The 12,290-nt window shown below is 38.5% G+C and overlaps 1 protein-coding gene across 1 annotated transcript; it reads right to left on the reverse strand.

Moving 5' to 3' along the window:
• Positions 1 to 5,232: 5,232 nt before the first annotated feature.
• Positions 5,233 to 6,346, reverse strand: LOC108105733 (chymotrypsin-like protease CTRL-1). Its single transcript, XM_017212448.2, has 4 exons — positions 6,121 to 6,346; positions 5,985 to 6,030; positions 5,765 to 5,919; positions 5,233 to 5,699 (listed from the first exon to the last, which is right to left on the reverse strand). The coding sequence occupies exons 1-4, from the start codon at positions 6,344 to 6,346 to the stop codon at positions 5,233 to 5,235; spliced, it is 894 nt and encodes a 297-aa protein (XP_017067937.2).
• Positions 6,347 to 12,290: the final 5,944 nt, after the last annotated feature.

Genomic DNA, 12,290 nt, shown 5'->3' on the forward strand with positions numbered 1-12,290 from the left:
TCCCTTACGCTTAAGAATACATTAGTTAATGATAAATACAATTTCCGCTTAATATCATTTACCTCATTTGTCATTTCGCAATCAACAGTTAAAGAAGGAAAGAATCACAACGGGGAAATAAAATCAAGGAAATAACGTTGCATTGTTCTTTCAGATTGCCTGCCGTGCTGGCCATCTTTCTTTCACCATCCTTGGCGGTTGTTCGTGCTTGTGTTCGACATGGAAGTCACAGGGAAAAAAAATTATATCCAATGGCCATAAGTTGGCCATAAATTCACACACACATACGCATGGACGCGTATATATAAATGTATATATAGTAAACCTTTGGTAGTACTAACTTCTTTCCAGGCTGTTTTTTTATGTCCCTGCCACTTGAGTAATTAAATTCAGCATCGGCGAAATGGGGGCCGTGCTGCGGCCAATGGGCGTGGCATTAACTCTTTTGTGGCTTGACATTTTTGCGGTTAAATGAATTTAAAACGCGCAGTGCAGCGCACAACTTCACAGGTGCCAAATGACAACAACAAATTGCCCGATTGCCTTCGCTCCTGGCCAAAAGTGTGTTGTCCTTTCCGCTCCTGTCGATGACGATGTCGACATATGGAAATGCTGATGGATGCATTTTGGGCGCGGCCAGGAATTCGACTCGAATCCTCTACCCATTGATATGCAAATTGAAAAGACAACTGAAACAACATAACGAGCAGAGACACACAGAAAGCGGAAATGTATTTGCGGATATTTACGAACGAATATTATGAAGCCCTCGGGATATTCAGGTTTCTGAAAATTCCGATTTATGTACAAGGAAAGTTCTTAGATGTTTTATGTATATTTTTTATAGAAAAATAAATATCAAAATATTACATATTTTTATCAAGAATATATCATTGATGGTTTGCTAGAAGCCTTAGGGATAAAAATATTTTAGTGGTCAGAAAATCATGTCTTAGAGGGATGCCTCTGGAGGATGATAAATTCCTCTAGTGCCTCAGAGTTGATGAGTACTTTCTTCTGTATTTTTTTATTGGGAAATATTTTCAGTTTACGTAACCAACATTGGGCTTTCTCTGATGAACTTAAATTGACACGACTGGCATTTAATTTTCGCTGTCTACGGCAACGTACACGTTTCTCTGCCTATTTTAATGTAATTTATTTGCAGTTGTAATTGTTGTCGTGGAAAAAGTAAAAATGAATATAAAAATCGTTTAAAATCGTATGCAAATTGTTTCTTTAATTGAATCATTTAAGGGAAGCGACAGTTTGAAACGACAACATTTGACATTTAACATTTATTTTCAATAATTTGCGCTTATCGCAAGATTGTTATAATTAAAATAGGACCATAAAAATCAGAATAAAAACAAGAAATAATTATATGAATTATTTAGTGAACCACTATAAATGTTAATATGAACTTTGTATAAATATATTTTCAGATTAACACTGCTTTAAATTTAATAAACGGTTTAGTCTATGTTCATTAGTAGAGGGACAATATCTCTTTGTACCCCTTGTCAGCTGAGAAGGATTAACCAACAATCTTTTGCTCAGTTAAGGCTTAAGTCCTTACAATAACCCCACCTTTTCTACCTCGCCAACCCTCTTAATTTCGTACAGGGAAAAAAAGTACAAAAAAAGACACACTCGTTCTACTACTCCAACTTGCACAAACTAAAAACATAGAAAAGTAAACTAAAAAGCTTTCCGTCGTCAACTTCCTAGGCAAGTTGCATCTCTGCATGATAAATGCGGTTTTTGATGTGTCCATGTGAGATGTAAAGGATTTGCTGACAGTGTGTGTGTTCTCTAGAAGTGTGTGTAGATTGTGTGGTGCTTTTAAGGAGTGACAAAACATAACGCGAAATGCTTCATTTGTTAGAAAAACAGGAAAAGGAATTTCTTGACTTCAAAACCAACAACCTAAAAGGAAAGTTTGTTCAACTTTTGCGCTTGTCAGTCTCGAATGGTAAGGTATGTAAACAATTTTTTTAACTAGACTATATTTTGTACATTCTTGTACATTCGAATTTGTAATATTAAATATTGGGTTTAGGTTCCTTTTTAATCTCTACACCTCGACCTGCTTTAATACTTTTGCTATGGCACCTGGCACGCGGAGTCAACACCTATGTTTCTGGCATTTGGCCCAAGTTTTCTAGCCGAAAATTAGCACTCAGCTTCTTACAGATTAGGCACAAGCTCGGATTGTTGCCAATTGTGTTGCCAAGTGTGTAAACACGATTAACTTTAAAATTGTATTTAGCTATTATCTGCAAAAAATCTTTAATATAATTAAATTTAAACCGAACAAAATCAAGGCTTTCATAAAAAGAAATCACAAATATTTAAGTTTATTGATAGGTATCCGATTTTACTGTACAAATTCCGAAAGCTCAGGAAACACTTTCCTCTGGCTAAGAGTAAAAAATCCTGTTTTTTTGCCATCTGTGAAAATGATATCTTAGATTTGTCCTTTTTCGCTTGTTTGGACTTGCGCCGTTGGCGTGTCTCATATTGCCTTGTGGAACATGTGGGGAGAAACTCATTCGCGTAGTACCAATTATCGTGATACTGGGGCAGAGTTGTTGGTGGATTCGTTTCACTGTTTGTTGCAGCTGCCTCCTCGGGGGGTCCGTGTTCTTGTTGTGATTGGGATTGTCACGGCAACTGCGATGGACACACCAGCTCTGTCACACACTCACACGGCGATATGGCGATATCGGTCCTCGACAAAATCAGAAGACCCGCCACCAAACGTGGTCCTGGCTTTTTCCGATTCTGATGCTCCAACTTCCCATTTTTTCTTTGTTTTCACTGCTTGTACATCCTACGTGATGTTAGAATTTCACTTTTGTTACAACGCGCTGGCAGACAATTGCAACATATTGTTGCGCTTCTTTCAGCGTCTCCCTCTCTCTCATTTATGGAAGTGTTTTTCACGTTGTTTTCCTATGGTTTTTTTGTGGCACGATTTTCCGGTCCTGTTTTGTCCTGTATTTTGATGTGCTTGTTGACAGTGGTCGAAAAGAATTGAAGCGGATGGTAGAATACATGGGATATGAAATAAGCTGTTACGGTTTTAATTGGAATTCTAATGCGGAGTAGTCGTTGAAGTGTTGTGGGAAGTTTAAGGAGACATAATCCTCCGCAAGATGATATCCCTGATTTTTGCTATTAGTTGTTAATTTTTAAAAACCAATTATCCTTGGCAGTGTTTTGCTAACCTTGTATGTCAGCATTGGAAGAAATATCACTTAATTTTTGAGTTTTGTTAACTTTATCCAAATTTTATTCATAATTAAAATTAAATTTCTTAACCGCCAAAGCAAAAACTTAATCCGTATTGGTATAAACTTTAAAAGATTTTCCTGCTTCCGCTGCACATGGCGTACAGCAGGGCTCAAAGCTCCCCTAGTCGAGCTTTGAAATTCATTTGAAATTTATTAAAAATAAATTCCTCGTCTGCAATTTTCTGCTTCCTGGTTCTCTATCTATCACTCACTAATCTGTCACGTAAATTCGTAACGTTTTCTTGATGAAATTGAGAATGATGAACCAGCATTTATATTTATTTATTCTACCCACAGTTTATATGTATATATTTTTGCTGCTTTCTATTATGTGAAGGCAAAACCGAAATATATAAAGTCTACAAAAAGCAAACAAAGAGGAGCCAGCCAAAGAAGAATCAATTTAATTTTACAATATCCGCTTTATACCTGAAACCGGCGACGTGACCAATTTACTCAAGTAACAAAAATTTCTGTGTTATTTATTTAGCGGCGAAATCAAAAAATCTACGGAGAGACAAACATAATAATACAGAACAGCTGTGTCCTTGTGGTAATAGGCGTTTAGGAATAATTAAGCCATAATTTGATTTCTTTTTTATGTCCTTTTAGGTTTCCTTGGTACTTCATTTAATGGCCTTGTCTGCGGAACAACTTTGCCGGATGTAAAAAGTATGTTTTTGGATTAGGCGGACATTGCCCCTCTTAAAGGTTTTCATTCTTAATTTTCCTAAATTTTTGTTTACCTAGAAATAAATAGTGAGAAACTTAGTTCATTTATGTACCGATTTTGCACGTCTTAGAGACCCACATGTCAAAAATAACAAAAGAGCATTTAATAATATATTTTCTGTTTATAATTTATGAAGCCTTCTGTGAACATAAGCCTGCCTAAATTGAGAATACGTGGGCGCTCTTTTACCCACGTAGAGTCGTCTAGACAGTCTTACTTTTTGTGGGTCAAATGGAATGAAAGTGAAAGAAAGCATAAGGTAAAATTTTGCCTAACAAAAATCAATTTCTTTTTTGTTTTCTACAGAGATGCACAAGAAATCCGAAGTCATTGTTTTCATAAAGCCTGAAGCAATCGATGAGTTGGCAAAAAAATTTACATATCCACTTTGGTTGTGCTTTTTTTGCGAAACATTTTCTTTGGGATAAGAAGTAAATTCGGAATTGTAAGCCAAGAAAAAGGATATTTTCCAGACAGCACCATTTTCCACACACACATTTCACCCGAAGAAATTCTTTCCTTTGGCTCAATTAACATGCATCCATGATGACACTTTCGTCCTTTTGTCCCATCCATCGTCTAATCAGCGCCTTTGTTGCCACTTTCACTTGCACTGCTCTTTTCTGTTTTGGGGATCAGTGGGATGCACTCAGCCCAAGGCATTTTCAATGACTCTTAACTGCACTTCCCCAGCAAAGGTGAAATTGCAGACCCATTTAAGGGTTGTTAGCCTTCCATTTCATGGACCTTTTTTTTGTTCTGGGTAGAACTTGGAGAGTAAGTTCGCTGCTGCCGGGGAGACATTGTCAAAAATTCATAATTGAACACTTTCAGCCATCGACTGAGAGATGATAGAGCAGGAGAATATGCATGAGGGTGCTACGGACTACGTACATGGTGTGGATGTTGGCCAAGTGCTTTTACCGTAGAGCATTTGGCCAACTGAATATCTTCGTCGTTAATAATTCAAGAGCTTTTAATGCCATGAATATTCATCAAATTTTGAGCATGATTTGATTTTATTGCGTATTTTCTATGACGTGGCGAAAATCAACCACCCCTTTCGGTGTAAAGGTTTAACCACCGTATTTACAAAATTTACAAGAAGGTATTATATATGTATATAAGATATAGATATTTCGATTTAGAGCATCTACACTATCTAATAAGCTCAAATGTTAATGTGTTTAAGTTCAATGTTCACCAGGGTACAGGAATAGTGAAGTTCCAATTAAGATCTAGTTCATTATCTGGCTTGGTCAGACTCTTATCATTGCCGTTATGCTGAGAGTGTAATCTTCGGATAAAGTCAATATGACTCATTACATCCGTATAAAGACTTGGTCTTTGACATTTTCTGTTTGTAATAAAAATTCCGATCTGAACAAAACGATAAGTGTTGTGACACTTAACGATTGCTCCCACTGGGCCACCAGTGTCACCGATGCAGAGGTTACTACCCCAATTTCCGGCACAGAATTGATCCTTTGAGATACTAGCGAAACCACACGCTTTTGGAAGCTGACGGCGAATGTCCAAGGTTCTCAGTTCATCGGTGTCATGCTTTGACTCGGTCGTGCCCCATCCAGTTCCGGTCAGGACTTGTATTTTGTCGGTAACTGGCCTCCATTTTGTATCCCACAGAATGCAAATGGGTTTGATGTTAGCTGTAGGAGAAAGTTTGCCAAAAAATACTTCAATACCTCATAAAATCCATTAAAGTGTAACCTACCTTTATAAACCACACTCCTAACCAATAGAAGAATGGCAATATCGTTGATATGGCTTGCTGGATTGTAAGAGCGATGCTTATAGGTATTTTGTACTTGATACTCCTCTCGAGGTCGTTTTGTTTCTCTCCTGTTATATTCTCCCAATCTAACAATGCTGGAGAAAAGCATAAAATATTTATTTTCTTTACATACATTCATTGAGTTATAAGCGTCACTTACATCTGCACTTTCGGAATCAAGCAATGTGCTGAAGTTAGTACTAGTTCTAAAAAAAAAAATAACAAGTGAATTGGAAATACTTTTTTACCGATAACTCAAATCAAATCATCGCATGCCAAAACCCGAATATACTTACTACGAGATATCAGAGTACCGCCACAGATAAATTCATTTCTAGTTGAGTGTAAAAAAGCCATCCAGGGACTTGAAGAACTGTCCGCGATCTGTCCATTAACGATGCGTGTACTATATTTACTGGATGAACTTACTCCACAGTCAGCTTCAAGGAATTGCGTTGATCCCGGGAGTGGGAAAATAAGCAGAAGAAAAATGATTGAGCTTCCGATTGCTACGATCGTCATTGCGCAAATGTCAGTAAAGAGCAGAAGAAATAATTTTATGATGTATAGAATATCTGTTATCAAGCATTAAATTCATAGAATTTCAAAACCAAGAAACGTAAATGCAGTTCTTAAAGATCATAATGAAAGTCATTATCAATATTAAAAAAGAAAGATTGAATTTCTAACTAAAGTTCAGCAACTTCAAGATAAAAATGTTTACTAGTTATTGTTTAAAAACGTTAATCTGTGATAATATTGGGAAAAATGTAAACGAGAGCTGCTTATATTTCTTATAGACTTATTTGGGTTCCCAGGTTAAAAATAAGTTACCCAAAAAAGTTAAACAAAATCTAGGTCAGGCAACCCGAAATATTTTTCTAGAATACAATCAACGTTCAACGGGCGTGAGAAAGGACAATCCATGTAGCCATTTTTATGGCCACACGTGGCTGTCTGTTTTGTCGTCAACCTGGCCAACAATGTAAGCTCCGATTCGAACATTCCCATAACCCACCCATTTACCCCTCTTAACGGAAGGCAAGAATTTTTATTTCAAAAGTTTCCATTTTGGCGCATCGTAAATTTGGTCGAAAATACAACATAAAATATATTGATAGATGCGTTTATCGAGTGTGTGCAGGAGGTGTTTTGGGAGCTTTCCTGGCCCTCTCAATCGATTTTCTAAATATCCAGATCGTGATAAGCCGAACAAAAAATTAGCCCTTAACCCCATTCGCGGCTAATCACTCTGATTACTTTGAATATTCAGTTCAGGCCCATTAAATGGCTATTTGCTTATCAATGCCGTGTCAACCTACTACCTCCTGCCACACTCTAATGCCCCCGCGACCCTTGACACTCACTCATCAATTTCTGGCCAGTCGTTTGACAATCTGAAATCATTTTGGTCTTTGGGCATTAAAGCCCAACCATGCATGGAGTACGTGAGACAAGTCTAAATGTCACTAGCTCGAATGCAGAGCAGGCAGGTTCGTCAAATGAAATCAAATGATTTGCCGTGCAGCTGATTTATGTTTAATTTATAGAGCATACTCCAAGGGGCAAGGCCTGACCGGCATGCAAATATATTCCAGCAGACACAATCCGATGAAGACATAAACTCAAACTGACACAGAGCGACGCGAAACACGACAAGGCCCACAGAGCCACAGAGAAAATCTCTGGGAAACTGAGAGAAAATGGGTACGAAAGAGAGCCAATTCAGCGAGAATAGTGGACAGGCTGAATATGGAGAGCTGGAATAAGTTGACCAAGTTTTTGCTTGTGGTAGGCCAAGGAAAACTCGGCTGCCAACGAAGCCAATAAGTGGAGCAACAGACAGGCCAACTGGAGCTAAAAGCCGGCTAAAGGACTCTTAAGGACTCGCGGTATAAGAGAGCAAAATATTCGAAGAGAAACGGCAGTTAGCGTAATGTTATAAATGTATAACACTTTTATTCGATTTGTCTTATATTCACCTTTTGGCTTGATTCAAACCTTAGCAGTTCCATTTCATTTTTAAGGGCAATTTAATTTACTCATTTGGTAATTGGTGTAATGTTTGTTTATTTTATAAATTCAGGCATCTTTATTATCTACTAAATAGCAAATGTTACTGTGATCTTAAATAATTACTAAAATCAATAACATGTGGCTCCAATTCAAAAACTAATAAGAACACCCAAGTATTAACTTGTCAATCACTCAATATTTAAAATGTATTCCCTTCTTGACAATTCCCATTGCAATTAAAAAATAAAAAAAGGGAATTCGACGGGAATCTCGTTCGAATGGCACAGTTCCACTCCCCTTCCAAGCAGCATCCATTTCAAATAAAATACAAGAGTCGATGGCTACGATGATTGCGATGGGGCGATGGAATGTGGGGCGCAGCAAATCAACAGTGCCAAATTCAATTTCAAATAGTGAAACACATTGTTCTCGTGTCTCACTGTTTCGTTGACAATTTTTTAGTTTTTATTATTTTTCGCCTCGCTTCGGTAGAAGACACTCACACAGGGAGTGTGAATTGAGGGAGGGTGAGAGTAAGAGTTCGACTCTGTGGGAATTTATTGAAAATGCTTCGATTTATGTTTAGTGCGATATTTGCATTTTGGCTGACGAACGGAACGGCAACGGCGACAAATGCTGCAGAAATATGTTTTCAGCTATAAATGTGTTAGCGAAGAGAGATGAAAGTGCGAGGATTCGACAATCGGAGGATGCCTGGAAATAAATAGATTTGAGCTAAGGTTTGCCACTAGGGGAATCCGATTGGTTGAGATGACAGGATAGATAAAACCTTGAGCTTCCTATTTTGAAAAATAAAAATTTAGGTTGGGGAAAGCGCTTAAAGTTGGTCGTTAAAGGGTTACACTTGTACTTTTAGACTTTATTGTATTTAAAATACTCAATAAACTTAAAGATCTACGGAGATATTTTCTCAATGTTAATTGTCGTTGTAAGAAAAAGAAAAAACTTACTTATAAAATGTCATCTGGAACCTATTCCGCTATTTGAAACAGGAAAATGGAAAAGCAGCATCCATAAAAAGCAATTCGACTTTGCGGCTTTTAGGACTGATTGTAAGAGATGCCGCAAACAAATGAAGTTGTCACCAGTGGTTTCATACATATAGGCAGACCGCGAAAAGCCGCAAACGGAAAATTGAGCTGGCGAGTGAAAAAAAATAGGACCTGCAGGCACAGTCCAACTAACGAATAGTCTTTAATCTTCTTAAGTGAGACTGCCCTCGCATCGGGCACAGCTGTTCTGCCAGTAGAGGACTGTCATCAGAAGCGAATGTGAGTCGGCAATAAACCAGGCCAAGGAGCTAACAAGTCAAGGAGCTTTCAGATCCTCTCTTACTCTGGCATTTTTATGACTTTCCTCCTCTTTCCCAAAAAATCCTTGATTTGGATGCTGGGTTATTTCTTTCGAAAGGCGAAAGGCATATTTAAGGCATTCGATTGATAACCAGAAATTAGGAAAACCTAGTGGATTTCCATTTGGGAATCATTAGACCTCTGCTTTCTATCATATCTTAGTTCATTCGGTTTCTGACAACAAATTAGTGAGATACTTTACGCATTGCTTGATTTTTGGAATACTCTTTATTTAAGAAGTTATTTTGTAAGGCTATAAACTTAAAGCTTAAAACCTTCCATCAACATCAAATATCGATTTACTATAATTAATGAAAAGGGTGTACACGTCAGATTTTTATCAATCATTCTGCTGATGCTAAGCACAAAAGATAAGTTCAGTCCCGATCAACGGGTATTCCAGAGCTCTTTTTACCTATCGGAAATTCCGCTTCCCTGATTCGGATTCAATCTCGAGTGGCATCAGGAGAGGGCAGTGGATGTAATTACTTTAATGCGACCATTTGCCGCTTTAGTTGCTGCTGATGTAGCTGCTGCTGCGAGTTGCTGCTTTGGCCGAGATAAAGATAAACTTTTGCAATTACAAGAGGCGAGAGTGAACGAAGCAGAAACAAGCAATCGGTTGGGGGAATAGGGACGCAATCCGATAGCATCGAATTGAGTTTACTTTTAGTGCGTTTCCCATTGGCATTGCCTAATTAGCTGAAACACCTTCTTCGACTTTTGTTTAACTCCCTTTTCTCTACAGTATCCAAGTTAAAGACCAAAACCCAACTTGAATTATGCCCACTTAAATGAACTCCAAAGTGCGACGTCTTTAAAAACTTCTGCCTAACTTGCAAGCGTTGAAAATTTCCCTGTTAACATATGCAAAGTATACAAAAAAACAGAAAGCTGGCAAAAAACTGTGCTGCGACTTAGGTGGGTCCGCCTAAAATAACTTTTGATGACTTTTTGAAAGTTTTACGCTTCACCAGAAGTAAAACTCAAATTACACGAACCAGTATTACTTATGGCCAACAATAACAGGAGCAAGAGCAACAACATCCGGAAAGATATAAACTTGCTACCCTCGCTTCCGTCCTCGTCATAATTTGACGGTCGAGACTTTCGGACTTTTGATCCTCAACAAGTGAGTGCAACAAATGAGCAAAAATTCCAACTAATTGGGCCACAGTTTGGAGTGGGTCCTGAAAGTAATTGGTTAATAGGTGGAGCCAAGCCAAAGCAAACTTACCGGGAAAATTGAATAGCTGGCATAGTCAAACAAACTATAAAATGTAATAAATTCAGTTAAATTTTTGTAATAATTGAATCAATTTATTTTTGAAATGATACGCGCAAAGATTCGGTTAATGAATACTAATAAAATTAATTAAATTTTCTTTTATAATTTATGGTTATTCAATAATATTTATTTAATATCGTATATTTTCCATTGCCAGCCTGCATTAATTTCACCTTTGTTGTGCAGAACATGGCATACATTTCGCTTAACATTTCGGGGTCTGCAAAAAAGTTAGTAAAATTCACCGTTAATGAACCCCGAATCCAGATATACGTTCTTTCATTCAATATTCCACCGCTGGTCTAAGCCGCAGTCCGAAAACCCAACCGGTATACAGAAGATAAACCCTCACCGCAGAGTCACATGCAAAAATTCGTGGGCTTTTCACCATTTTTTCTAGCTTCTACTGCTTCTACTGCCGCTGACCAACCAAACATTTTGTTTGTGCAAAAATTTTGTGTGATTTCCCCACGGAAATTGATGATGGTGTTTGCTGAGTCGCAAACGTGTTGGCGGAGTTAAGCGGGATGAGTTTGTGGGCCAGGCCAGTGCCATACCCATCGCTGGGCCCACCTACAGTGAATTTGTCATTTCCAGTTCTAAACGTGCGGACAAACACTGAATCAGTCGTGCCCGGGCCTTGGCCTGGGGGGCTACGGGGCTACGGGAATCGGGAATCGCAGAAGGCCGGTCAGCCCAGGCCAGGAGATGGAACACGGAAACCCCAGCCAAGCTGTGCCTGCTCAATGACGATTCAGTGTGCGTTGCTTCTAGAGATGACGGCGTGATTGGTATAGCGATTATTTGTAAATGGTTTATGGTTTCGCACTTTTTATTGTTATATCTTAAATTTATATTATTATTGATGATTTTTACTTTCCAGTATTAAGAACATAAAATAATTTTAAAGATGTTTATTTTTTTTAGGATTTTTATTATTTGTAAGAAATATGAGAATGACTTATTAAAAAAGTATTAATAATTAACATTAACATTACTTAGGTATTCCTATAACTCAAGATCCTTGTCAGGCAATCGTGAGTGCTGCTCATATTTGGGCTTTTTTTTGCATGGTTGTCAGCAGCAATGCCAGAGGACTGGAGCCTGGAACCGAGACTCGAGGACGAGGCCGAGGACGAGGACAAGAGCACAGTGCGTGTCGCTTTAACAAACCGGAAGCTACATGCGATGTAATGAAAAAGGACAGGGCGGAAGTCGCAGTGGGGTTCCCCATTTCAGCAAGGGTGGCGATTGGGCCGAGTTCAGAATCAGGACTATGGACTATGGACTACCGACTACGAACTACGGCCCTATCCGAATGAGTTTGCTTTAACGCTGCTGGTATTTATAGACAATTGGTTCGTGATTGTTGACAGCGCTCAGCGTCGCGTTGAACTCTCCACGGACCCAGCCGTCGAACATCGACCATCGACCACTCGAATCGAATTGACTCGGCTCGACTCGATTCTGCACTGGCAATTTTTTGCATGCCCCATAAAAATAGCACGAAATATGGTTGGTTGTGGGCAGAGGCGAGTTGGAGCCAGATGAGTGGGTTTAAGTGAATGACTGTGCACTGCATGCAGGAAATAGCTGGCAGTTTCCCCTTTTAGGCAATTGAGTTAGGCCCCCAGGCCAGGGGATAAATCTGAGAAATCTGCCAGGGATTGTTGTTACAAATTTTCATTTAACACGAACTGTTCGTTTTTGTTTGGTCAGAAGCTAAAAGCCAAGGATAATTCTTACAATCGTACCGATTTTATTTTCAATCGTATATTCAAGAAAAACA

This window comes from Drosophila eugracilis, unplaced genomic scaffold (genome assembly GCF_018153835.1).
Source record: "Drosophila eugracilis isolate 14026-0451.02 unplaced genomic scaffold, ASM1815383v1 contig_353, whole genome shotgun sequence".
Lineage (NCBI taxonomy): Eukaryota > Metazoa > Arthropoda > Insecta > Diptera > Drosophilidae > Drosophila > Drosophila eugracilis.

Coding starts and splice junctions, on each gene's coding strand:
- LOC108105733 (XM_017212448.2), bottom strand. CDS start 6,346: ATGACGATCGTAGCAATCGGAAGCTCAATCATTTTTCTTCTGCTTATT. Junction 6,031..6,120: donor CGGTACTCTGATATCTCGTA/GTAAGTATATTC, acceptor TTTTTTTTTTAG/AACTAGTACTAACTTCAGCA. Junction 5,920..5,984: donor TTGATTCCGAAAGTGCAGAT/GTAAGTGACGCT, acceptor GCTTTTCTCCAG/CATTGTTAGATTGGGAGAAT.